Source organism: Conger conger, chromosome 2, assembly GCF_963514075.1.
Source record: "Conger conger chromosome 2, fConCon1.1, whole genome shotgun sequence".
Classification (NCBI taxonomy): Eukaryota; Metazoa; Chordata; class Actinopteri; order Anguilliformes; family Congridae; genus Conger; species Conger conger.
Window position 1 is genome coordinate 89558888 of NC_083761.1, and position 25272 is coordinate 89584159.

At 50.5% G+C, this 25272-nt stretch overlaps 1 protein-coding gene across 3 annotated transcripts in view; it reads right to left on the reverse strand.

Moving 5' to 3' along the window:
* abca5 (ATP-binding cassette, sub-family A (ABC1), member 5) overlaps positions 1–25272 on the reverse strand; it is a 72722-nt gene that overhangs the window by 14156 nt on the left and 33294 nt on the right. For all 3 annotated transcript variants that reach the window (XM_061232091.1, XM_061232092.1, XM_061232093.1), the window contains 14 exons: positions 24797–24887; positions 23886–24025; positions 23598–23717; positions 18941–19130; positions 17940–18106; positions 12292–12419; positions 11002–11139; positions 10756–10869; positions 9271–9441; positions 6907–7020; positions 6284–6421; positions 5641–5712; positions 3102–3193; positions 2853–2982 (listed from right to left, as the gene is read on the reverse strand). In XM_061232091.1, the coding sequence (XP_061088075.1) occupies positions 2853–2982; positions 3102–3193; positions 5641–5712; positions 6284–6421; positions 6907–7020; positions 9271–9441; positions 10756–10869; positions 11002–11139; positions 12292–12419; positions 17940–18106; positions 18941–19130; positions 23598–23717; positions 23886–24025; positions 24797–24887 (1805 nt within the window). The remainder of the gene's footprint in view (positions 1–2852; positions 2983–3101; positions 3194–5640; positions 5713–6283; positions 6422–6906; positions 7021–9270; positions 9442–10755; positions 10870–11001; positions 11140–12291; positions 12420–17939; positions 18107–18940; positions 19131–23597; positions 23718–23885; positions 24026–24796; positions 24888–25272) is intronic.

A 25272-nucleotide genomic window follows, 5' to 3' on the forward strand; every position in this document is an offset into this window, starting at 1 on the left:
TGTGACAGGGTGAGAGGGTGACAGGGTGAGAGGGTGAGTGTGACAGGGTGACAGGGTGAGTGTGTGACAGGGTGAGAGGGTGAGTGTGTGACAGGGTGAGAGGGTGACAGGGTGAGAGGGTGACAGGGTAAGGGGGTGACAGGGTGACAGGGTGAGTGTGTGACAGGGTGAGAGGGTGAGAGGGTGACAGGGTGAGTGTGTGATAGGGTGACAGGGTGAGTGTGTGACAGGGTGACAGGGTGAGAGGGTGACAGGGTGAGAGGGTGAGTGTGTGACAGGGTGAGTGTGTGAAAGGGTGAGAGGGTGAGGGGTTGACAAGGTGAGTGGGTGACTAGGAGAGTGTGTGACAGGGTGAGTGTGTGACAGGGTGAGTGTGACAGGGTGAGTGTGTGACAGGGTGAGAGGGTGACAGGGTGAGTGTGACAGGGTGACAGGGTGAGTGTGTGACAGGGTGAGAGGGTGACAGGGTGAGTGTGACAGGGTGACAGGGTGAGAGGGTGACAGGGTGAGTGTGACAGGGTGACAGGGTGAGTGTGTGACAGGGTGAGAGGGTGACAGGGTGACAGGGTGACAGGGTGAGAGGGTGACAGGGTGAGTGTGTGACAAGGTGAGTGGGTGACTAGGAGAGTGGGTGACAGGGTGAGTGTGTGACAGGGTGAGTGTGTGACAGGGTGCGAGGGTGACAAGGTGAGTGGGTGACAGGGTGAGTGTGTGACAGGGTGAGAGGGTGACAAGGTGAGTGGGTGACAGGGTGAGTGTGTGACAGGGTGAGAGGGTGACAGGGTGAGGGGGTGACAAGGTGAGTGTGTGACAGGGTGAGAGGGTGAGGGGGTGACAAGGTGAATGGGTGACAGGGTGAGTGTGTGACCGGGTGAGAGGGCGACAGGGTGACAGGGTGAGGGGGTGACAGGGTGACAGTGAGTGGGTGACAGGGTGAGGGGGTGACAGGGTGAGTGTGTGACAGGGTGAGAGGGTGACAGAATGAGTGTGACAGGGTGACAGGGTGAGAGGGTGACAGGGTGACAGGGTGAGTGTGTGACAGGGTGAGTGTGAAAGGGTGACAGAGTGAGAGGGTGACAGGGTGAGTGGGTGACAGGGTGAGTGTGACAGGGTGACAGGGTGAGTGGGTGACAGGGGGAGAGGGTGACAGGGTGAGAGGGTGACAGGGTGAGTGTGACAGGGTGACAGGGTGAGTGTGTGACAGGGTGAGTGTGTGACAGGGTGAGAGGGTGACAGGGTGAGAGGGTGACAGGGTGAGTGTGACAGGGTGAGTGTGTGACAGGGTGAGTGTGTGACAGGGTGAGAGGGTGACGGGGTGAGAGGGTGAGGGGGTGACAAGGTGAGTGGGTGACAGGGTGAGTGTGTGACAGGGTGAGAGGGCGACAGGGTGACAGGGTGAGGGGGTGACAGGGTGACAGTGAGTGGGTGACAGGGTGAGGGGGTGACAGGGTGAGTGTGTGACAGGGTGAGAGGGTGACAGAATGAGTGTGACAGGGTGACAGGGTGAGAGGGTGACAGGGTGACAGGGTGAGTGTGACAAGGTGACAGGGTGAGTGTGTGACAGGGTGAGTGTGACAGGGTGACAGAGTGAGAGGGTGACAGGGTGAGGGGGTGACAAGGTGAGTGGGTGACAGGGTGAGAGGGTGACAGGGTGAGTGTGACAGGGTGACAGGGTGAGTGTGTGACAGGGTGAGAGGGTGACAGGGTAAGGGGGTGACAGGGTGACAGGGTAAGGGGGTGACAGGGTGAGTGTGTGACAGGGTGAGAGGGCGACAGGGTGAGGGGGTGACAGGGTGACAGAGTGAGTGGGTGACAGGGTGAGTGTGTGACAGGGTGAGAGGGTGACAGGGTGAGTGTGTGACAGGGTGAGTGTGACAGGGTGACAGGGTGAGGGGGTGACAAGGTGAGTGGGTGACAGGGTGAGTGTGTGACAGGGTGAGAGGGTGACAGGGTGAGAGGGTGAGTGTGACAGGGTGACAGGGTGAGTGTGTGACAGGGTGAGAGGGTGAGTGTGTGACAGGGTGAGAGGGTGACAGGGTGAGAGGGTGACAGGGTAAGGGGGTGACAGGGTGACAGGGTGAGTGTGTGACAGGGTGAGAGGGTGAGAGGGTGACAGGGTGAGTGTGTGATAGGGTGACAGGGTGAGTGTGTGACAGGGTGACAGGGTGAGAGGGTGACAGGGTGAGAGGGTGAGTGTGTGACAGGGTGAGTGTGTGAAAGGGTGAGAGGGTGAGGGGTTGACAAGGTGAGTGGGTGACTAGGAGAGTGTGTGACAGGGTGAGTGTGTGACAGGGTGAGTGTGACAGGGTGAGTGTGTGACAGGGTGAGAGGGTGACAGGGTGACAGGGTGAGTGTGACAAGGTGACAGGGTGAGGGGGTGACAGGGTGAGTGTGACAGGGTGACAGAGTGAGAGGGTGACAGGGTGAGGGGGTGACAAGGTGACAGGGTGACAGGGTGAGTGTGTGACAGGGTGAGAGGGTGACAGGGTGTGTGACAGGGTGAGTGTGTGACAGGGTGAGAGGGTGACAGGGTAAGGGGGTGACAGGGTGAGTGGGTGACAGGGTGAGAGGGTGACAGGGTGAGTGTGTGACAGGGTGAGAGGGTGACAGGGTGAGTGTGACAGGGTGAGTGTGACAGGGTGACAGGGTGAGTGTGTGACAGGGTGAGAGGGTGACAGGGTGAGTGTGACAGGGTGACAGGGTGAGTGTGTGACAGGGTGAGAGGGTGACAGGGTGAGTGTGTGACAGGGTGACAGGGTGAGTGTGTGACAGGGTGAGAGGGTGAGTGTGTGACAGGGTGAGAGGGTGAGTGTGTGACAGGGTGAGAGGGTGACAGGGTGAGGGTGACTCACCTCCTCGCCGCTCTGGCAGGTCAGCGCCTCCTTCACTCGCGCTCGCTCCAACCGCACATCCTCGTCTTCATTCCCACAATCCTCTGGGTTCAGCTGCGCCCTGCTGCCCCCTGCTGGGCGGGGCCGGATCCTGCAGGGAGGGAGGAGCCACAGCTCAGCTGCATCAGTGACGCCACTCTGAGATCCTGCAGCAGAGTAACTGTATCAGACAGCCTAACGCGGGTTACCCCCTGACCCCTGACCCCTGACCTGCACAGCGGGTCGCTCCTCAGGGCCCTCCCACCACTGCGGATCTCCAGCCAGCGCAGCAGCAACAGAAGCAGGACCACCTGCAGATAGGGCTGCAGAAACACACCTTTACCACACCTGTACCATAAATGGTCAATGGTGCTGTACAATTGATGCTTCTCATTCACCCATTCATACACACACTCACACACCAACGGCGATTGACTGCCATGCAAGGCGCCGACCAGCTCGTCAGGAGCATTTGGGGGTTAGGTGTCTTGCTCAGGGACACTTCGACACAGCCCGGGCGGGGGATCGAACCGGCAACCCTCTGACTGCCAGACGACTGCTCTTACTGCCTGAGCCATGTCACCCCCACATACACCAACATGCACACCTGTACCACACCTGCACCACACACACCTACATGCTCACCTGTACCACACACACCTACATGCACACCTGTACCACACACACCTACATGCACACCCAAATACACACCTGTACCACACACACCTACATGCTCACCCAAATACACACCTGCACCACACACACCTACATGCTCACCTGTACCACACACACCTACATGCACACCTGTACCACACCTGTACCACACACACCTACATGCACACCCAAATACACACCTGTACCACACACACCTACATGCACACCTGTACCACACCTGTATCACACACACCTACATGCACACCTGTACCACACACACCTACATCCATCCATCCATTATCTGAACCCGCTTATCCTGATCAGGGTCGCAGGGGGGCTGGAGCCTATCCCAGCATACATTGGGCGAAAGGCAGGAATACACCCTGGACAGGTCGCCAGTCCATCACAGGGCACACACACCATTCACTCACACACTCATACCTACGGACAATTTAGACTCTCCAATCAGCCTAACGTGCATGTCTTTGGACTGTGGGAGGAAACCGGAGTACCCGGAGGAAACCCACGCAGACACGGGGAGAACATGCAAACTCCACACAGAGAGGCCCCGGCCGACGGGGATTCGAACCCAGGACCTCCTTGCTGTGAGGCGGCAGTGCTACCCACTGCACCATCCGTGCCGCCACACACACCTACATGCACACCCAAATACACACATGTACCACACCTGTACCACACACACATTTACATTTACAAACAACCAAAAACACACCTACTGTATATCACACAGAGACACCTGTATATCACACAGAGACACCTGTGTCACACAGACACCTGTATATCACACAGAGGCACCTGTATATCACACAGAGACACCTGTGTCACACAGACACCTGTATATCACACAGAGACACCTGTATATCACACAGAGACACCTGTGTCACACAGACACCTGTATATCACACAGAGACACCTGTGTCACACAGAGACACCTGTATATCACACAGAGACACCTGCATATCACACAGAGACACCTGTATATCACACAGAGACACCTGTATATCACACAGACACCTGTGTCACACAGACACCTGTATATCACACAGACACCTGTATATCACACAGACACCTGTGTCACACAGACACCTGTATATCACACAGAGACACCTGTATATCACAGACACCTGTATATCACACAGAGACACCTGTGTCACACAGACACCTGTATATCACACAGATACACCTGTATATCACACAGAGACACCTGTGTCACAGAGACACCTGTATATCACACAGAGACACCTGTATATCACACAGAGACACCTGTGTCACACAGACACCTGTATATCACACAGAGACCTGTATATCACACAGAGACACCTGTATATCACACAGACACCTGTATATCACACAGAGACACCTGTGTCACACAGACACCTGTATATCACACAGACACCTGTGTCACACAGACACCTGTATATCACACAGAGACACCTGTGTCACACAGACACCTGTATATCACACAGACACCTGTATATCACACAGAGACACCTGTATATCACACAGACACCTGTATATCACAGACACCTGTATATCACACAGACACCTGTATATCACACAGAGACACCTGTGTCACACAGAGACACCTGTATATCACACAGACACCTGTATATCACACAGAGACACCTGTATATCACAGAGACACCTGTATATCACACAGAGACACCTGTATATCACACAGACACCTGTATATCACACAGACACCTGTATATCACAGAGACACCTGTATATCACACAGAGACCTGTATATCACACAGAGACACCTGTATATCACACAGACACCTGTATATCACACAGAGACACCTGTGTCACACAGACACCTGTATATCACACAGACACCTGTGTCACACAGACACCTGTATATCACACAGACACCTGTATATCACACAGACACCTGTATATCACACAGAGACCTGTATATCACACAGAGACACCTGTATATCACACAGAGACCTGTATATCACACAGAGACACCTGTATATCACACAGACACCTGTATATCACACAGACACCTGTATATCACAGAGACACCTGTATATCACACAGAGACACCTGTATATCACACAGAGACACCTGTATATCACCCTGAACTCACAGCTGCCACGGAGATAATCTGAGCTTTCCACAGGAACCGGTGACCTTCAGAGCCAGGGGTCAGGAAGGTGGCCTGCAGTCAAACACAGTGTTATACAGGGAGAGGACCGAGTGAAAAGGAGATGACTATCTGTGTGTGTGTGTGTGTGTGTGTGTGTGTGTGGGTGTGAGAGTGTGTGAGTGTGTGTGTGTGTGTGTGTGTGAGAGTGGGTGTGAGTGGGTGTGAGAGTGTGTGTGTGTGTGTGTGTGTGTGCGTGTGTGAGTGTGCGCCTGTGTACGCTCGCGTGTGCATGTCTCCGTGTGTGTGTGAGAGAGAGAGAGAGAGAGAGATGAGAGAGAGGAAAGAGAGAGGGAGAGAGAAAGAGGGAGGGAGGATAAGAGGGGAGGGAAGATGTGAGTAAATACATTTGAACTAAATATTTTTTGGTTTTGTCTGGTTTTGTCAATGTCTATGTATGATTGTGCCTGTGTGTGTGTATATGTGCACATACATTTGTAAGTATTTTGGCATACACATATGGGGAAAGGTTGCAACTATTTCTTTTCACCAGTATCCTATTAAAGGGGGGATGCTTTTGCAACACAAGTTCACTTGAAGCACATTTCAATCTGGAATCCTGAGAGGGAAGGAGGTGGAGCCTGACCTGACTGATGCCGCTGAGGCAGCCAATCAGCGGATAGAACGGGCTGCAGAAGCACAGGATGCTGTGGAGGACTTGGGCCAGAACCGCACCGCCATTAATGTAGGCCATCTGGACCATCGACGCACTGACCACACACACCTACAGAACCACACCACCATTAATGTAGGCCATCTGGACCATCGACGCACTGACCACACACACCTACAGAACCACACCGCCATTAATGTAGGCCATCTGGACCATCGATGCACTGACCACACACACCTACAGAACCACACTGCCATTAATGTTTTTTTACAGAAAACAGTCACACTTTACAAAGTGCAACAAAAACAGCAAATTGTGTGTTGTAAGGGTGGGTGTGGCTGGGGTTAAGGTATGGCTGGGGTTTGGGGTTTGGGGTGTGGCTGAGGTTTGGGGTGTGGCTGGGGTTAATGTATGGCTGGGGTTTGGGGTTTGGGGTTTGGGGTGTGGCTGAGGTTTGGGGTGTGGCTGGGGTTAAGGTATGGCTGGGGTTTGGGGTTTGGGGTATGGCTGGGGTTTGGGGTTTGGGGTGTGGCTGAGGTTTGGGGTGTGGCTGGGGTTAAGGTGTGGCTGGGGTATGGGGGCACGGGCAGACTCACCATCATGGACACCACAGACAGGAAGTCTCTGTTGCTCTGGACACGCGTGAACATGAAGGACACGGCGTAGGTACAGAGGACCGCTGCCGGCCCTGAGCCAATCACACACAGGATCTACAGAGGAGAGAGTCACGTGATCAGGCCTGAGCCAATCACACACAGGATCTACAGAGGAGAGAGTCACATGATCAGGCCTGAGCCAATCACACACAGGATCTACAGAGGAGAGAGTCACATGATCAGGCCTGAGCCAATCACACACAGGATCTACAGAGGAGAGAGTCACGTGATCAGGCCTGAGCCAATCACACACAGGATCTACAGAGGAGAGAGTCACATGATCAGGCCTGAGCCAATCACACACAGGATCTACAGAGGAGAGAGTCACATGATCAGGCCTGAGCCAATCACACACAAGATCTGCAGAGGAGAGAGTCACATGATCAGGCCTGAGCCAATCACACACAAGATCTGCAGAGGAGAGAGTCACATGATCAGGCCTGAGCCAATCACACACAGGATCTACAGAGGAGAGAGTCACGTGATCAGGCCTGAGCCAATCACACACAGGATCTACAGAGGAGAGAGTCACATGATCAGGCCTGAGCCAATCACACACAGGATCTACAGAGGAGAGAGTCACATGATCAGGCCTGAGCCAGTCACACACAGGATCTACAGAGGAGAGAGTCACGTGATCAGGCCTGAGCCAATCACACACAGGATCTACAGAGGAGAGAGTCACATGATCAGGCCTGAGCCAATCACACACAGGATCTACAGAGGAGAGAGTCACATGATCAGGCCTGAGCCAATCACACACAAGATCTGCAGAGGAGAGAGTCACATGATCAGGCCTGAGCCAATCACACACAAGATCTGCAGAGGAGAGAGTCACATGATCAGGCCTGAGCCAATCACACACAGGATCTGCAGAGGAGAGAGTCACATGATCAGGCCTGAGCCAATCACACACAGGATCTGCAGAGGAGAGAGTCACATGATCAGGCCTGAGCCAATCACACACAGGATCTGCAGAGGAGAGTCACATGATCAGGCCTGAGCCAATCACACACAGGGTTAGGGATAGATACTGACCGTGGGTTAGGGTTAGGGACAGATACTGACCGTGGGTTAGGGTTAGGGACAGATACTGACCGTGGGTTAGGGATAGATACTGAGCATGGGTTAGGGTTAGGGTTAGGGACAGATACTGACCGTGGGTTAGGGTTAGGGACAGATACTGACCGTGGGTTAGGGTTAGGGATAGATACTGACCGTGGGTTAGGGTTAGGGACAGATACTGACCGTGGGTTAGGGTTAGGGACAGATACTGACCGTGGGTTAGGGTTAGGGACAGATACTGACCGTGGGTTAGGGTTAGGGATAGATACTGACCGTGGGTTAGGGTTAGGGACAGATACTGACCATGGGTTAGGGTTAGGGACAGATACTGACCGTGGGTTAGGGTTAGGGACAGATACTGACCGTGGGTTAGGGTTAGGGACAGATACTGACCATGGGTTAGGGTTAGGGACAGATACTGACCGTGGGTTAGGGTTAGGGACAGATACTGACCGTGGGTTAGGGTTAGGGATAGATACTGACCGTGGGTTAGGGTTAGGGACAGATACTGACCGTGGGTTAGGGTTAGGGATAGATACTGACCGTGGGTTAGGGTTAGGGACAGATACTGACCATGGGTTAGGGTTAGGGACAGATACTGACCGTGGGTTAGGGTTAGGGATAGATACTGACCGTGGGTTAGGGTTAGGGACAGATACTGACCGTGGGTTAGGGTTAGGGACAGATACTGACCATGGGTTAGGGTTAGGGACAGATACTGACCGTGGGTTAGGGTTAGGGATAGATACTGACCGTGGGTTAGGGTTAGGGATAGATACTGAGCATGGGTTAGGGTTAGGGTTAGGGACAGATACTGACCGTGGGTTAGGGTTAGGGATAGATACTGACCGTGGGTTAGGGTTAGGGACAGATACTGACCGTGGGTTAGGGTTAGGGACAGATACTGACCGTGGGTTAGGGTTAGGGATAGATACTGACTGTGGGTTAGGGTTAGGGACAGATACTGACCGTGGGTTAGGGTTAGGGACAGATACTGACCGTGGGTTAGGGTTAGGGACAGATACTGACCGTGGGTTAGGGTTAGGGACAGATACTGACCGTGGGTTAGGGTTAGGGACAGATACTGACCGTGGGTTAGGGTTAGGGATAGATACTGACCGTGGGTTAGGGTTAGGAACAGATACTGACCATGGGTTAGGGTTAGGGACAGATACTGACCGTGGGTTAGGGTTAGGGACAGATACTGACCGTGGGTTAGGGTTAGGGATAGATACTGACCGTAGAGACGATGGCAGAGGGGTATATCAGGTCCGGCGTGTGGAAGGCGAACAGGGTGGACACCATGCACACCAGCAGCAGGTAGAACAGCGGCACGTCCACCAGGCCCCGCCCACACCAGTACGCCGAGGGAACCAGCCCCGAAACCCGCAGCGTGGAGCGGCACTTAATCTGCAACACCCACAGCCAATCACAAACCAGTGCTGAACACACAGAGCCAATCACAAACCAGTGCTGAGCACACACACAACCAATCACAAACCAGTGCTGAGCACACACAGCCAATCACAAACCAGTGCTGAGCACACACTCAATCATCAACCAGTGCTGATCACACACAGCCAATCATAAACCAGTGCTGAGCACACACAGCCAATCCTCAACCAGCACTGATCACACACACCCAATCATCAAGCAGCACTGAGCACACACAACCAATCACAAACCAGTGCAGAGCTCACATAGCCAATCACAAACCACCAGTGAGCACACACAGCCAATCACAAACCACCAGTGAGCACACACAGCCAATCACAAACCAGTGCAGAGCAAACACAGCTAATCACAAACCAGCACTGAGCACACACCAGAAATGGGGATTGAGTGAGTGTGTGTGTGTGTATGTGAGCGTGTGTGTGTGTGTATGTGAGTGTGTGTGTATGTGTGTGTGTGTGTGTGAGTGTGAGTGTGTGTGTGAGTGTGAGTGTGAGTGTGAGTGTGAGTGTGTGAGTGTGTGAGTGTGTGAGTGTGTGAGTGTGCGTGTGAGTGTGAGTGTGAGTGTGAGTGGGCGAGTGTGTGTGAGTGTGTGAGTGTGTGTGAGTGTGCGAGTGTGTGAGTGAGTGTGAGTGTGCGAGTGTGTGAGTGAGTGTGAGTGTGCGAGTGTGTGTGAGTGAGTGTGTGTGTCTGTGTGTGTCTGTGTGTGTGTGTGTGTGGGTGTGAGTGTGTGAGTGTGTGTGAGTGTGAGTGTGTGAGTGCGCGTGTGTGTGTGCGTGCGCGTGACTGTGTGTGAGTGTATGTGTGAGTGTGTGTATGTGTGTGTGTGTGTGTGTGTGTATAATGGGAGTGTGAGTGTGAGTGAGTGTGAGTGTGCGAGTGTGTGTGAGTGTGTGAGTGTGTGTGAGTGTGCGAGTGTGCGAGTGTGTGAGTGAGTGTGAGAGTGTGTGTGAGTGAGTGTGTGTGTCTGTGTGTGTCTGTGTGTGTGTGTGTGTGGGTGTGTGAAAGTGTGAGTGTGTGTGTGTGAGTGTGTGTGTCTGTGTGTGTCTGTGTGTGTGTGTGTGTGTGTGTGTGTGTGTGGGTGTGTGAAAGTGTGAGTGTGTGTGTGTGAGTGTGTGAGTGCGTGTATGTGTGAGTGCGTGTATGTGTGAGTGTGTGTATGTGTGAGTGTGTGTATGTGTGAGTGTGTATAATGGGAGTGTGTGTGTGAGTGTGTGTATGTGTGTGTGTGTGTGTGTGTGGGTGTGTGAAAGTGTGAGTGTGTGTCCTCACCTCACGGTCACGTGTGTGCTCCATGGCGAAGTAGGCGGGGGTCCCGGCAGCAAGCATGCCCAGAAGCACAGCCTCGATGTAGACCAGAGCGTTCGACATGGAGTCCGTCATCTGCTGCTCAGAGCAGAGAATACTGCAGTCAGTAAACACACTATACACTGTACACACACACATAAATGTGCACAGTCACACACAGACTACATACACACACATGCAGCCTCACACACACATACACACTTCACTCACAAACTGGAATGGTTTGGTCCAGGTGCGGATGCGGGCGGAGCTGTTGTGATGGCACAGGATGGAGTTGCTCAGCACGTTCAGCACCATGGGCAGGGAGTGCACTGTAGTACTGTTAAAGGCCACCTGATACCTCACATCCTGCAGCCAATGAGAGCCACACGCCCACACACCAGATTAGGCAGGAAAGTATTCTAACCTACTCACTTATCCCTGGTTATGGGTATGCACTTTGTTGTACATCGCTCTGGATAAGAGTATCTGCCAAATGGCTTTAATGCAATGTAATACTCAAACGCGACCCTACAGTACTCAGTCCTACACTATCATACAGTACTCTAACCTACACCATCATACAGTACTCTAACCTACACTATCATACAGTACTCTAACCTACACTATCATACAGTACTCTAACCTACACCATCATACAGTACTCTAACCTACACTATCATACAGTACTCTAACCTACACTATCATACAGTACTCTCACCTACACTATCATACAGTACTCTCACCTACACTATCATACAGTACTCTCACCTACACTATCATACAGTACTCTCACCTACACTATCATACAGTACTCTCACCTACACTATCATACCTACACTATCATACAGTACTCTAACCTACACTATCATACAGTACTCTCACCTACACCATCATACAGTACTCTCACCTACACTATCATACCTACACTATCATACAGTACTCTAACCTACACTATCATACAGTACTCTCACCTACACTATCATACAGTACTCTAACCTACACTATCATACAGTACTCTCACCTACACTATCATACAGTACTCTCACCTACACTATCATACAGTACTCTCACCTACACTATCATACAGTACTCTAACCTACACTATCATACAGTACTCTCACCTACACTATCATACCTACACTATCATACAGTACTCTCACCTACACTAACATACCTACACCATCATACAGTACTCTCACCTACACTATCATACAGTACTCTCACCTACACTATCATACCTACACTATCATACAGTACTCTCACCTACACTATCATACCTACACTATCATACAGTACTCTCACCTACACTAACATACCTACACCATCATACAGTACTCTCACCTACACTATCATACAGTACTCTCACCTACACCATCATACAGTACTCTCACCTACACTATCATACCTACACCATCATACAGTACTCTCACCTACACTATCATACAGTACTCTCACCTACACCATCATACAGTACTCTCACCTACACCATCATACAGTACTCTATCCGTGTCTCCTCACCCTGCTGGCTCCGCTGACGGTGATAGCAGCACTGTGTGGGGCAGACGCCATGTAGTCCGGATCCTGCTGCAGCTCCAGCACGATGTCCTGAGACTGCACACAGCGCAGAAACTCTGAGATATCTGCGTCTGCACACCACACACAGGCAGAAATATGAGTCTGCACAGTAGATAGAGTGTTGGGCAGTGTGGATCTGTTGTGAGAATGAGTCTGCACAGTAGATAGAGTGTTGGGCAGTGTGGATCTGTTGTGAGAATGAGTCTGCACAGTAGATAGAGCGTTGGGCAGTGTGGATCTGTTGTGAGAATGAGTCTGCACAGTAGATACAGAGTGTTGGGCAGTGTGGATCTGTTGTGAGAATGAGTCTGCACAGTAGATAGAGCGTTGGGCAGTGTGGATCTGTTGTGAGAATGAGTCTGCACAGTAGATAGAGTGTTGGGCAGTGTGGATCTGTTGTGAGAATGAGTCTGCACAGTAGATACAGAGTGTTGGGCAGTGTGGATCTGTTGTGAGAATGAGTCTGCACAGTAGATAGAGCGTTGGGCAGTGTAGATCTGTTGTGAGAATGAGTCTGCACAGTAGATAGAGTGTTGGGCAGTGTGGATCTGTTGTGAGAATGAGTCTGCACAGTAGATAGAGTGTTGGGCAGTGTGGATCTGTTGTGAGAATGAGTCTGCACAGTAGATAGAGTGTTGGGCAGTGTGGATCTGTTGTGAGAATGAGTCTGCACAGTAGATAGAGTGTTGGGCAGTGTGGATCTGTTGTGAGAATGAGTCTGCACAGTAGATAGAGTGTTGGGCAGTGTGGATCTGTTGTGAGAATGAGTCTGCACAGTAGATAGAGTGTTGGGCAGTGTGGATCTGTTGTGAGAATGAGTCTGCACAGTAGATAGAGTGTTGGGCAGTGTGGATCTGTTGTGAGAATGAGTCTGCACAGTAGATACAGAGTGTTGGGCAGTGTGGATCTGTTGTGAGAATGAGTCTGCACAGTAGATAGAGTGTTGGGCAGTGTGGATCTGTTGTGAGAATGAGTCTGCACATTAGATAGAGTGTTGGGCAGTGTGGATCTGTTGTGAGAATGAGTCTGCACAGTAGATAGAGTGTTGGGCAGTGTGGATCTGTTGTGAGAATGAGTCTGCACAGTAGATAGAGTGTTGGGCAGTGTGGATCTGTTGTGAGAATGAGTCTGCACATTAGATAGAGTGTTGGGCAGTGTGGATCTGTTGTGAGAATGAGTCTGCACAGTAGATAGAGCGTTGGGCAGTGTGGATCTGTTGTGAGAATGAGTCTGCACAGTAGATAGAGTGTTGGGCAGTGTGGATCTGTTGTGAGAATGAGTCTGCACAGTAGATAGAGTGTTGGGCAGTGTGGATCTGTTGTGAGAATGAGTCTGCACAGTAGATAGAGTGTTGGGCAGTGTGGATCTGTTGTGAGAATGAGTCTGCACAGTAGATAGAGTGTTGGGCAGTGTGGATCTGTTGTGAGAATGAGTCTGCACAGTAGATACAGAGTGTTGGGCAGTGTGGATCTGTTGTGAGAATGAGTCTGCACATTAGATAGAGTGTTGGGCAGTGTGGATCTGTTGTGAGAATGAGTCTGCACAGTAGATAGAGTGTTGGGCAGTGTGGATCTGTTGTGAGAATGAGTCTGCACAGTAGATAGAGAGTGTTGGGCAGTGTGGATCTGTTGTGAGAATGAGTCTGCACATTAGATAGAGTGTTGGGCAGTGTGGATCTGTTGTGAGAATGAGTCTGCACAGTAGATAGAGTGTTGGGCAGTGTGGATCTGTTGTGAGAATGAGTCTGCACAGTAGATACAGAGTGTTGGGCAGTGTGGATCTGTTGTGAGAATGAGTCTGCACAGTAGATAGAGTGTTGGGCAGTGTGGATCTGTTGTGAGAATGAGTCTGCACAGTAGATAGAGAGTGTTGGGCAGTGTGGATCTGTTGTGAGAATGAGTCTGCACAGTAGATACAGAGCGTTGGGCAGTGTGGATCTGTTGTGAGAATGAGTCTGCACAGTAGATAGAGTGTTGGGCAGTGTGGATCTGTTGTGAGAATGAGTCTGCACAGTAGATAGAGTGTTGGGCAGTGTGGATCTGTTGTGAGAATGAGTCTGCACAGTAGATAGAGTGTTGGGCAGTGTAGATCTGTTGTGAGAATGAGTCTGCACAGTAGATAGAGTGTTGGGCAGTGTGGATCTGTTGTGAGAATGAGTCTGCACAGTAGATAGAGTGTTGGGCAGTGTGGATCTGTTGTGAGAATGAGTCTGCACAGTAGATACAGAGTGTTGGGCAGTGTGGATCTGTTGTGAGAATGAGTCTGCACAGTAGATAGAGAGTGTTGGGCAGTGTGGATCTGTTGTGAGAATGAGTCTGCACAGTAGATACAGAGCGTTGGGCAGTGTGGATCTGTTGTGAGAATGAGTCTGCACATTAGATAGAGTGTTGGGCAGTGTGGATCTGTTGTGAGAATGAGTCTGCACAGTAGATACAGAGTGTTGGGCAGTGTGGATCTGTTGTGAGAATGAGTCTGCACAGTAGATGGAGTGTTGGGCAGTGTGGATCTGTTGTGAGAATGAGTCTGCACAGTAGATAGAGTGTTGGGCAGTGTGGATCTGTTGTGAGAATGAGTCTGCACAGTAGATAGAGTGTTGGGCAGTGTGGATCTGTTGTGAGAATGAGTCTGCACAGTAGATAGAGTGTTGGGCAGTGTGGATCTGTTGTGAGAATGAGTCTGCACAGTAGATACAGAGTGTTGGGCAGTGTGGATCTGTTGTGAGAATGAGTCTGCACAGTAGATAGAGTGTTGGGCAGTGTAGATCTGTTGTGAGAATGAGTCTGCACAGTAGATAGAGTGTTGGGCAGTGTGGATCTGTTGTGAGAATGAGTCTGCACAGTAGATAGAGCGTTGGGCAGTGTGGATCTGTTGTGAGAATGAGTCTGCACAGTAGATAGAGAGTGTTGGGCAGTGTGGATCTGTTGTGAGAATGAGTCTGCACAGTAGATAGAGTGTTGGGCAGTGTGGATCTGTTGTGAGAATGAGTCTGCACAGTAGATAGAGAGTGTTGGGCAGTGTGGATCTGTTGTGAGAATGAGTCTGCACAGTAGATAGAGTGTTGGGCAGTGTGGATCTGTTGTGAGAATGAGTCTGCACAGTAGATACAGAGTGTTGGGCAGTGTGGATCTGTTGTGAGAATGAGTCTGCACAGTAGATAGAGTGTTGGGCAGTGTGGATCTGTTGTGAGAATGAGTCTGCACAGTAGATAGAGAGTGTTGGGCAGTGTGGATTTGTTGTGAGAATGAGTCTGCACAGTAGATACAGAGTGTTGGGCAGTGTGGATCTGTTGTGAGAATGAGTCTGCACAGTAGATAGAGTGTTGGGCAGTGTGGATCTGTTGTGAGAATGAGTCTGCACAGTAGATAGAGTGTTGGGCAGTGTGGATCTGTTGTGAGAATGAGTCTGCACAGTAGATAGAGTGTTGGGCAGTGTAGATCTGTTGTGAGAATGAGTCTGCACAGTAGATACAGAGTGTTGGGCAGTGTGGATCTGTTGTGAGAATGAGTCTGCACAGTAGATACAGAGTGTTGGGCAGTGTGGATCTGTTGTGAGAATGAGTCTGCACAGTAGATACAGAGTGTTGGGCAGTGTGGATCTGTTGTGAGAATGAGTCTGCACAGTAGATACAGAGTGTTGGGCAGTGTGGATCTGTTGTGAGAATGAGTCTGCACAGTAGATAGAGTGTTGGGCAGTGTGGATCTGTTGTGAGAATGAGTCTGCACAGTAGATAGAGTGTTGGGCAGTGTGGATCTGTTGTGAGAATGAGTCTGCACAGTAGATACAGAGTGTTGGGCAGTGTGGATCTGTTGTGAGAATGAGTCTGCACAGTAGATAGAGAGTGTTGGGCAGTGTGGATCTGTTGTGAGAATGAGTCTGCACAGTAGATAGAGTGTTGGGCAGTGTGGATCTGTTGTGAGAATGAGTCTGCACAGTAGATAGAGTGTTGGGCAGTGTGGATCTGTTGTGAGAATGAGTCTGCACAGTAGATACAGAGCGTTGGGCAGTGTGGATCTGTTGTGAGAATGAGTCTGCACAGTAGATAGAGTGTTGGGCAGTGTGGATCTGTTGTGAGAATGAGTCTGCACAGTAGATAGAGTGTTGGGCAGTGTGGATCTGTTGTGAGAATGAGTCTGCACAGTAGATAGAGTGTTGGGCAGTGTGGATCTGTTGTGAGAATGAGTCTGCACAGTAGATAGAGTGTTGGGCAGTGTGGATTTGTTGTGAGAATGAGTCTGCACAGTAGATAGAGTGTTGGGCAGTGTGGATCTGTTGTGAGAATGAGTCTGCACAGTAGATAGAGAGTGTTGGGCAGTGTGGATCTGTTGTGAGAATGAGTCTGCACAGTAGATAGAGTGTTGGGCAGTGTGGATCTGTTGTGAGAATGAGTCTGCACAGTAGATAGAGTGTTGGGCAGTGTGGATCTGTTGTGAGAATGAGTCTGCACAGTAGATAGAGTGTTGGGCAGTGTGGATCTGTTGTGAGAATGAGTCTGCACAGTAGATACAGAGCGTTGGGCAGTGTGGATCTGTTGTGAGAATGAGTCTGCACAGTAGATAGAGTGTTGGGCAGTGTGGATCTGTTGTGAGAATGAGTCTGCACAGTAGATAGAGTGTTGGGCAGTGTGGATCTGTTGTGAGAATGAGTCTGCACAGTAGATAGAGTGTTGGGCAGTGTGGATCTGTTGTGAGAATGAGTCTGCACAGTAGATAGAGTGTTGGGCAGTGTGGATTTGTTGTGAGAATGAGTCTGCACAGTAGATAGAGTGTTGGGCAGTGTGGATCTGTTGTGAGAATGAGTCTGCACAGTAGATAGAGAGTGTTGGGCAGTGTGGATCTGTTGTGAGAATGAGTCTGCACAGTAGATAGAGTGTTGGGCAGTGTGGATCTGTTGTGAGAATGAGTCTGCACAGTAGATAGAGTGTTGGGCAGTGTGGATCTGTTGTGAGAATGATTCTGCACAGTAGATAGAGTGTTGGGCAGTGTGGATCTGTTGTGAGAATGAGTCTGCACAGTAGATAGAGTGTTGGGCAGTGTGGATCTGTTGTGAGAATGAGTCTGCACAGTAGATACAGAGCGTTGGGCAGTGTGGATCTGTTGTGAGAATGAGTCTGCACAGTAGATAGAGTGTTGGGCAGTGTGGATCTGTTGTGAGAATGAGTCTGCACAGTAGATAGAGCGTTGGGCAGTGTGGATCTGTTGTGAGAATGAGTCTGCACAGTAGATACAGAGCGTTGGGCAGTGTGGATCTGTTGTGAGAATGAGTCTGCACAGTAGATAGAGTGTTGGGCAGTGTGGATCTGTTGTGAGAATGAGTCTGCACAGTAGATAGAGTGTTGGGCAGTGTGGATCTGTTGTGAGAATGAGTCTGCACAGTAGATAGAGTGTTGGGCAGTGTGGATCTGTTGTGAGAATGAGTCTGCACAGTAGATAGAGTGTTGGGCAGTGTGGATCTGTTGTGAGAATGAGTCTGCACAGTAGATAGAGTGTTGGGCAGTGTGGATCTGTTGTGAGAATGAGTCTGCACAGTAGATACAGAGTGTTGGGCAGTGTGGATCTGAATGGCTGAGGTGCAGTAAAGGTGTTGGGGCTCACCGGAGGAGTTCTGCACCAGAAGGGCGGTGCTGTGTCTCTGGGGCGGCCGATTGGCCCCCAGCAGGTAGATCGGGAGGAACTGCCGATCTGGAGCCTGGAACTGAATGTTTCCAGTGATCAGGGACAGCGTCAGGACGGACAGCAGGAAGGTCCCAAACATGGCCAAGCTGGGGGGGCATGAAGGAGAACAGCCATTCCCTTAACGAAGCCGCTAAATCATTCCCTAAACCCAGCCACTAACGGTCATTCCCTAAACCCAGCCACTAACAGTCATTCCCTAAACCCAGCCACTAACAGTCATTCCCTAAACCCAGCCACTAACAGTCATTCCGTAACCCAGCCACTAACAGTCATTCCCTAAACCCAGCCACTAACAGTCATTCCCTGAACCCCGCCGCTAACAGTCATTCCCTAAACCCAGCCACTAACAGTCATTCCCTGAACCCCGCCGCTAACAGTCATTCCCTAAACCCAGCCACTAACAGTCATTCCCTAAACCCCGCCGCTAACAGTCATTCCCTAAACCCAGCGACTAACAGTCATTCCCTAAACCCAGCGACTAACAGTCATTCCCTAAACCCAGCCACTAACGGTCATTCCCTAAACCCAGCCACTAACGGTCATTCCCTAAACCCAGCGACTAACAGTCATTCCCTAAACCCAGCCACTAACAGTCATTCCCTAAACCCAGCCACTAACGGTCATTCCGTAAACCCAGCGACTAACAGTCATTCCCTAAACCCAGCCACTAACGGTCATTCCGTAAACCCAGCCACTAACGGTCATTCCGTAAACCCAGCGACTAACAGTCATTCCGTAAACCCAGCCACTAACAGTCATTCCCTAAACCCAGCCACTAACGGTCATTCCCTAAACCCAGCGACTAACAGTCATTCCGTAAACCCAGCCACTAACAGTCATTCCATGATCCCAGGAGACAACAGTCCAGCTGAGACTCGGAAAGTGAGACTTGTGGCAGTAACCGTAGCAACGCATCTCACAGGTAGATGACGGGTCTCTCGCGCTGCAGGTTGAGGATGTGCAGACGGGTCACCGCCCCACACTGCTGTCTCCACAGGGCAGGGCCGGCCACACCCACAGCACGGCCGTCAGAGAGGAAGAGGAGCCGCTCGTCATCCAGCGAAGAGGCCTCATGCTCATCCTCCTGCTCCTGATTAAACACACTATAGTCTGGGAGAGGGAGAGGGAGAGAGGGAGAGAGAGAGGCAGGGAAGGAGAGAGAGAGGGAGGGAGGAAGGGAGAGAGAGGGAGAGAAGCGGAACACAAGTATATCAAATACGGGGTTTCTAAGTGGCACCATTGCCACATAGTTTGGCCAGTTGACAAGAACCCGCGGGCTGACCATGCGCAATACCCGACAAGCTGTTTCTGCCATCTTCACTCTGGCAGTCTGGTACAGGACTGATGTACACATTCTCACTCTGGTACAGGACTGATGTACACATTCTCACTCTGGCAGTCTGGTACAGGACTGATGTACACACATTCTCACTCTGGTACAGGACTGATGTACACATTCTCACTCTGGCAGTCTGGTACAGGACTGATGTACACACATTCTCACTCTGGTACAGGACTGATGTACACACATTCTCACTCTGGTACAGGACTGATGTACACACATTCTCACTCTGGTACAGGACTGATGTACACATTCTCACTCTGGCAGTCTGGTACAGGACTGATGTACACACATTCTCACTCTGGTACAGGACTGATGTACACATTCTCACTCTGGCAGTCTGGTACAGGACTGATGTACACATTCTCACTCTGGCAGTCTGGTACAGGACTGATGTACACACATTCTCACTCTGGCACTGGACTGATGTACACACATTCTCACTCTGGTACAGGACTGATGTACACACATTCTCACTCTGGCAGTCTGGTACAGGACTGATGTACACATTCTCACTCTGGCAGTCTGGTACAGGACTGATGTACACATTCTCACTCTGGCAGTCTGGTACAGGACTGATGTACACATTCTCACACTGGTACAGGACTGATGTACACACATTCGCAGTCTGGTACAGGACTGATGTACACATTCTCACACTGGTACAGGACTGATGTACACATTCTCACACTGGTACAGGACTGATGTACACACATTCTCACTCTGGCAGTCTGGTACAGGACTGATGTACACATTCTCACTCTGGCACTGGACTGATGTACACATTCTCACTCTGGTACAGGACTGATGTACACATTCTCACTCTAGTACAGGACTGATGTACACACATTCTCACTCTGGCAGTCTGGTACAGGACTGATGTACACATTCTCACTCTGGTACAGGACTGATGTACACATTCTCACTCTGGTACAGGACTGATGTACACATTCTCACTCTGGCAGTCTGGTACAGGACTGATGTACACATTCTCACTCTGGTACTGGACTGATGTACACATTCTCACTCTGGCAGTCTGGTACAGGACTGATGTACACACATTCTCACTCTGGTACAGGACTGATGTACACATTCTCACTCTGGCCCTGGACTGATGTACACATTCTCACTCTGGTACAGGACTGATGTACACATTCTCACTCTGGCAGTCTGGTACAGGACTGATGTACACACATTCTCACTCTGGCAGTCTGGTACAGGACTGATGTACACATTCTCACACTGGCACTGGACTGATGTACACATTCTCACTCTGGTACAGGACTGATGTACACATTCTCACTCTGGCAGTCTGGTACAGGACTGATGTACACATTCTCACACTGGCACTGGACTGATGTACACATTCTCACTCTGGCCCTGGACTGATGTACACATTCTCACTCTGGTACAGGACTGATGTACACATTCTCACTCTAGTACAGGACTGTTGTACACATTCTCACTCTGGCCCTGGACTGATGTACACACATTCTCACTCTGGCAGTCTGGTACAGGACTGATGTACACATTCTCACTCTGGTACAGGACTGATGTACACATTCTCACTCTGGTACAGGACTGATGTACACATTCTCACTCTGGCACTGGACTGATGTACACATTCTCACTCTGGTACAGGACTGATGTACACATTCTCACTCTAGTACAGGAATGATGTACACATTCTCACTCTGGTACAGGACTGATGTACACATTCTCACTCTGGCAGTCTGGTACAGGACTGATGTACACATTCTCACTCTGGCAGTCTGGTACAGGACTGATGTACACACATTCTCACTCTGGCAGTCTGGTACAGGACTGATGTACACACATTCTCACTCTGGCACTGGACTGATGTACACATTCTCACTCTGGCAGTCTGGTACAGGACTGATGTACACACATTCTCACTCTGGCAGTCTGGTACAGGACTGATGTACACATTCTCACTCTGGCAGTCTGGTACAGGACTGATGTACACATTCTCACTCTGGCAGTCTGGTACAGGACTGATGTACACATTCTCACTCTGGTACAGGACTGATGTACACATTCTCACTCTGGTACAGGACTGATGTACACACATTCTCACTCTGGCAGTCTGGTACAGGACTGATGTACACATTCTCACTCTGGCACTGGACTGATGTACACACATTCTCACTCTGGCAGTCTGGTACTGGACTGATGTACACATTCTCACTCTGGCACTGGACTGATGTACACACATTCTCACTCTGGCAGTCTGGTACAGGACTGATGTACACATTCTCACTCTGGCACTGGACTGATGTACACATTCTCACTCTGGCACTGGACTGATGTACACACATTCTCACTCTGGCAGTCTGGTACAGGACTGATGTACACATTCTCACTCTGGTACAGGACTGATGTACACATTCTCACACTGGCAGTCTGGTACAGGACTGATGTACACATTCTCACACTGGCAGTCTGGTACAGGACTGATGTACACATTCTCACTCTGGCAGTCTGGTACAGGACTGATGTACACACATTCTCACTCTGGTACAGGACTGATGTACACACATTCTCACTCTGGCAGTCTGGTACAGGACTGATGTACACACATTCTCACTCTGGCAGTCTGGTACAGGACTGATGTACACATTCTCACTCTGGCAGTCTGGTACAGGACTGATGTACACACATTCTCACTCTGGCACTGGACTGATGTACACATTCTCACTCTGGCAGTCTGGTACAGGACTGATGTACACACATTCTCACTCTGGCAGTCTGGTACAGGACTGATGTACACATTCTCACTCTGGCAGTCTGGTACAGGACTGATGTACACATTCTCACTCTGGCAGTCTGGTACAGGACTGATGTACACACATTCTCACTCTGGTACAGGACTGATGTACACACATTCTCACTCTGGCACTGGACTGATGTACACACATTCTCACTCTGGTACAGGACTGATGTACACACATTCTCACTCTGGCAGTCTGGTACAGGACTGATGTACACACATTCTCACTCTGGCAGTCTGGTACAGGACTGATGTACACATTCTCACTCTGGCAGTCTGGTACAGGACTGATGTACACACATTCTCACTCTGGCACTGGACTGATGTACACACATTCTCACTCTGGCACTGGACTGATGTACACATTCTCACTCTGGCACTGGACTGATGTACACACATTCTCACTCTGGCACTGGACTGATGTACACATTCTCACTCTGGCACTGGACTGATGTACACATTCTCACTCTGGCACAGGACTGATGTACACACATTCTCACTCTGGCAGTCTGGTACTGGACTGATGTACAGCACAGTACAAGCTTTCCAACGCGGTATGGCCTGCCTGATCACAACATGCCAGACACTGCAGCCAGGGCGCAGCGTGAAGAGCATGAATGCTTAGCACAGCGTAGCACATTCCACGCTCCGCAGACACTCGGCTTGGGAAGATTATTCTGCTGATGCGCCTACATGGCAACAGCAAACTCCAGCCGTGCTGACATGGATTGGGGTTAGGGTTAGGTTAGGGGTGAGGGTTAGGGGTTAGGGTTAGGGTTGGGGTTGGGATTGGGATTGGGATTGGGGTTGGGGTTAGGGTTAGGTTAGGTTAGGGGTGAGGGTTAGGGGTTAGGGTTAGGGTTGGGGTTGGGATTGGGATTGGGGTTAGGGTTGGGGTTGGGGTTAGGGTGTCAAAAGAAGTGTAAAGTCTAGGATACGAACATCGTGAAGATGTCGGGTGTCATGTGTCCCTCCTGGTAAAATTTTAAATATTCATATAGTGTCATATTTTTTTAGACATTCGAGACATTTGAGTTTCATTCGCAATAGCCATAAAAGACAACAGTTAGTCTTTGCTAATAATGCTTCTTTGTTTTGCTGGACTATGTAGCCATGAGTAGCACTGTGTTGCAGCATTCCCAGGGCAGATAGGGAGCATACCCAGGGCAGATAGGGAGCATACCCAGGGCAGCTAGGGAGCATACCCAGGGCAGCTAGGGAGCATACCCAGGGCAGCTAGGGAGCATACCCAGGGCGGCTAGGGAGCATATCCAGGGCAGATAGGGAGCATATCCAGTGCAGATCAGGAACATCCTGTCTCACAGTGCCATGTTTTGGTTTGTGTCCCAAACCACATGAGCATAGGATGATGGACAGACGGTGATTCCCACCTGGGCGTGATACAGAACTCAGAACAGCTGATTTTCAGAGGCCACGCCCTCACCTGCTTGGTCCACTTCAGCCTCTGCCTCCAGCCTCAGGAAGACATCCTCAAGCGTCGTCATAGAAACCCCGTAGCTGCTAATGCCAAGGTCAGGCCGACAGTCCAGCTCTGAGAAAAGACCTGAAGGAGAGGGAGGGAGAGGGAGAGAGAGAGAGCGATAGGGAGAGGGAGAGGGAGGGAGAGAGGGAGAGGGAGAGAGGGAGAATACATTAAAAGGGTGGGTTGTGTAATGTCACAATGTCACAGAGTAAATGGGTATGATGTGATTGGCTGAAGCACACAGCACACCTGAGAACATGTCCATGCTTTCGAATGGCAGTGTGTACGTAAGCTCCGCCTCCTGTTGTCGTGACAACTGCGCGGTGGCGATGTGCTGCTTGACCAATGCGGTGATACGATCTACCTCATTCGCCTCCGCCACTGACATTCTGCCCGGCAACAAACAGATAAACAATAAAAATTCCACACAAACATTCAAACTACTAACACACACTAACAATCACAAACAAATACACACACAAAAAAAACACACGAAGAAACAAACTACTAACGAACATACAAACAAAAACACACTAACAATTACACACTAACAATCCAACAAACACAAACACACAAACCAAAACAGAAACACTAACAAAAACAGACGCATACATGCACATAAAACAACCAAACAAATGAATCTCAAACATGTGGCAGACATTTACATGTGCAAGAAAAAAACAGACAGCCAATTTATTCACATTAAATACTTGTACTCTACCTCAATCAAACGGTCAAGGCTGGACACTAATGGTGATGCGACGCATTTAACACACACCTTCAGGCCTACCTGCACCACTTGTAACTGTACATGCTTTGATGGGCTTTCGCACCTGACTTGAGAATTTCACCTGTGAATGCTGATTACTGGCGTGGTTACCCAAGGGTATAGTTACCTGAGGTGGTGTATTACGGCCTGTAGTGTAGTGGTTACGATGAATGACTGGGACACCCAAGGTCAGTGGTTCTAATCCCGGTGTAGCCACAATAAGATCTGCACAGCCGTTGGGCCCTTGAGCAAGGCCCTTAACCCTGCATTGCTCCAGGGGAGGATTGTCTCCTGCTTAGTCTAATCAACTGTACGTCGCTCTGGATAAGAGCATCTGCCAAATGCCAATAATGTAATGTAATGTAATGTAATGTATTACAGGTGTAGTAACCTGAGGTGATAGCCGACTCCACACTTGGTCTTGAGGTAGAGAGAAGAACCCACACACTTCACCTGACCCTGAGAGATCACGGCCTTACGATCTGAGAGAGGAAGGGTGAGAGACGCTAGATCACCTGACTGCACAGGATGGCACAATGAAGGTGGAGGAGTGTGGGGTAAAGGATAGAGGGATGAAGAAGGAGGAGTGTGTGATGGAGGGAGAGCAAGGGAGGGGAGTGTGTGATGGAGGAGGGCGTGATGGAGGGAGGGGTGGTGGAGGAGGGTGTGATGGAGGGAGGGGTGGTGGAGGAGGGTGTGATGGAGGGAGAGGTGGAGGACGGAGGGAGGGGAGGAGGGCATGATGGAGGGAGGGAGGGAGGGAGGGAGGGAGGGAGGGAGGGGTGGAGGAGGGTGTGATGGAGGGAGAGGTGGAGGACGGAGGGAGGGGAGGAGGGCATGATGGAGGGAGGGAGGGAGGGAGGGAGG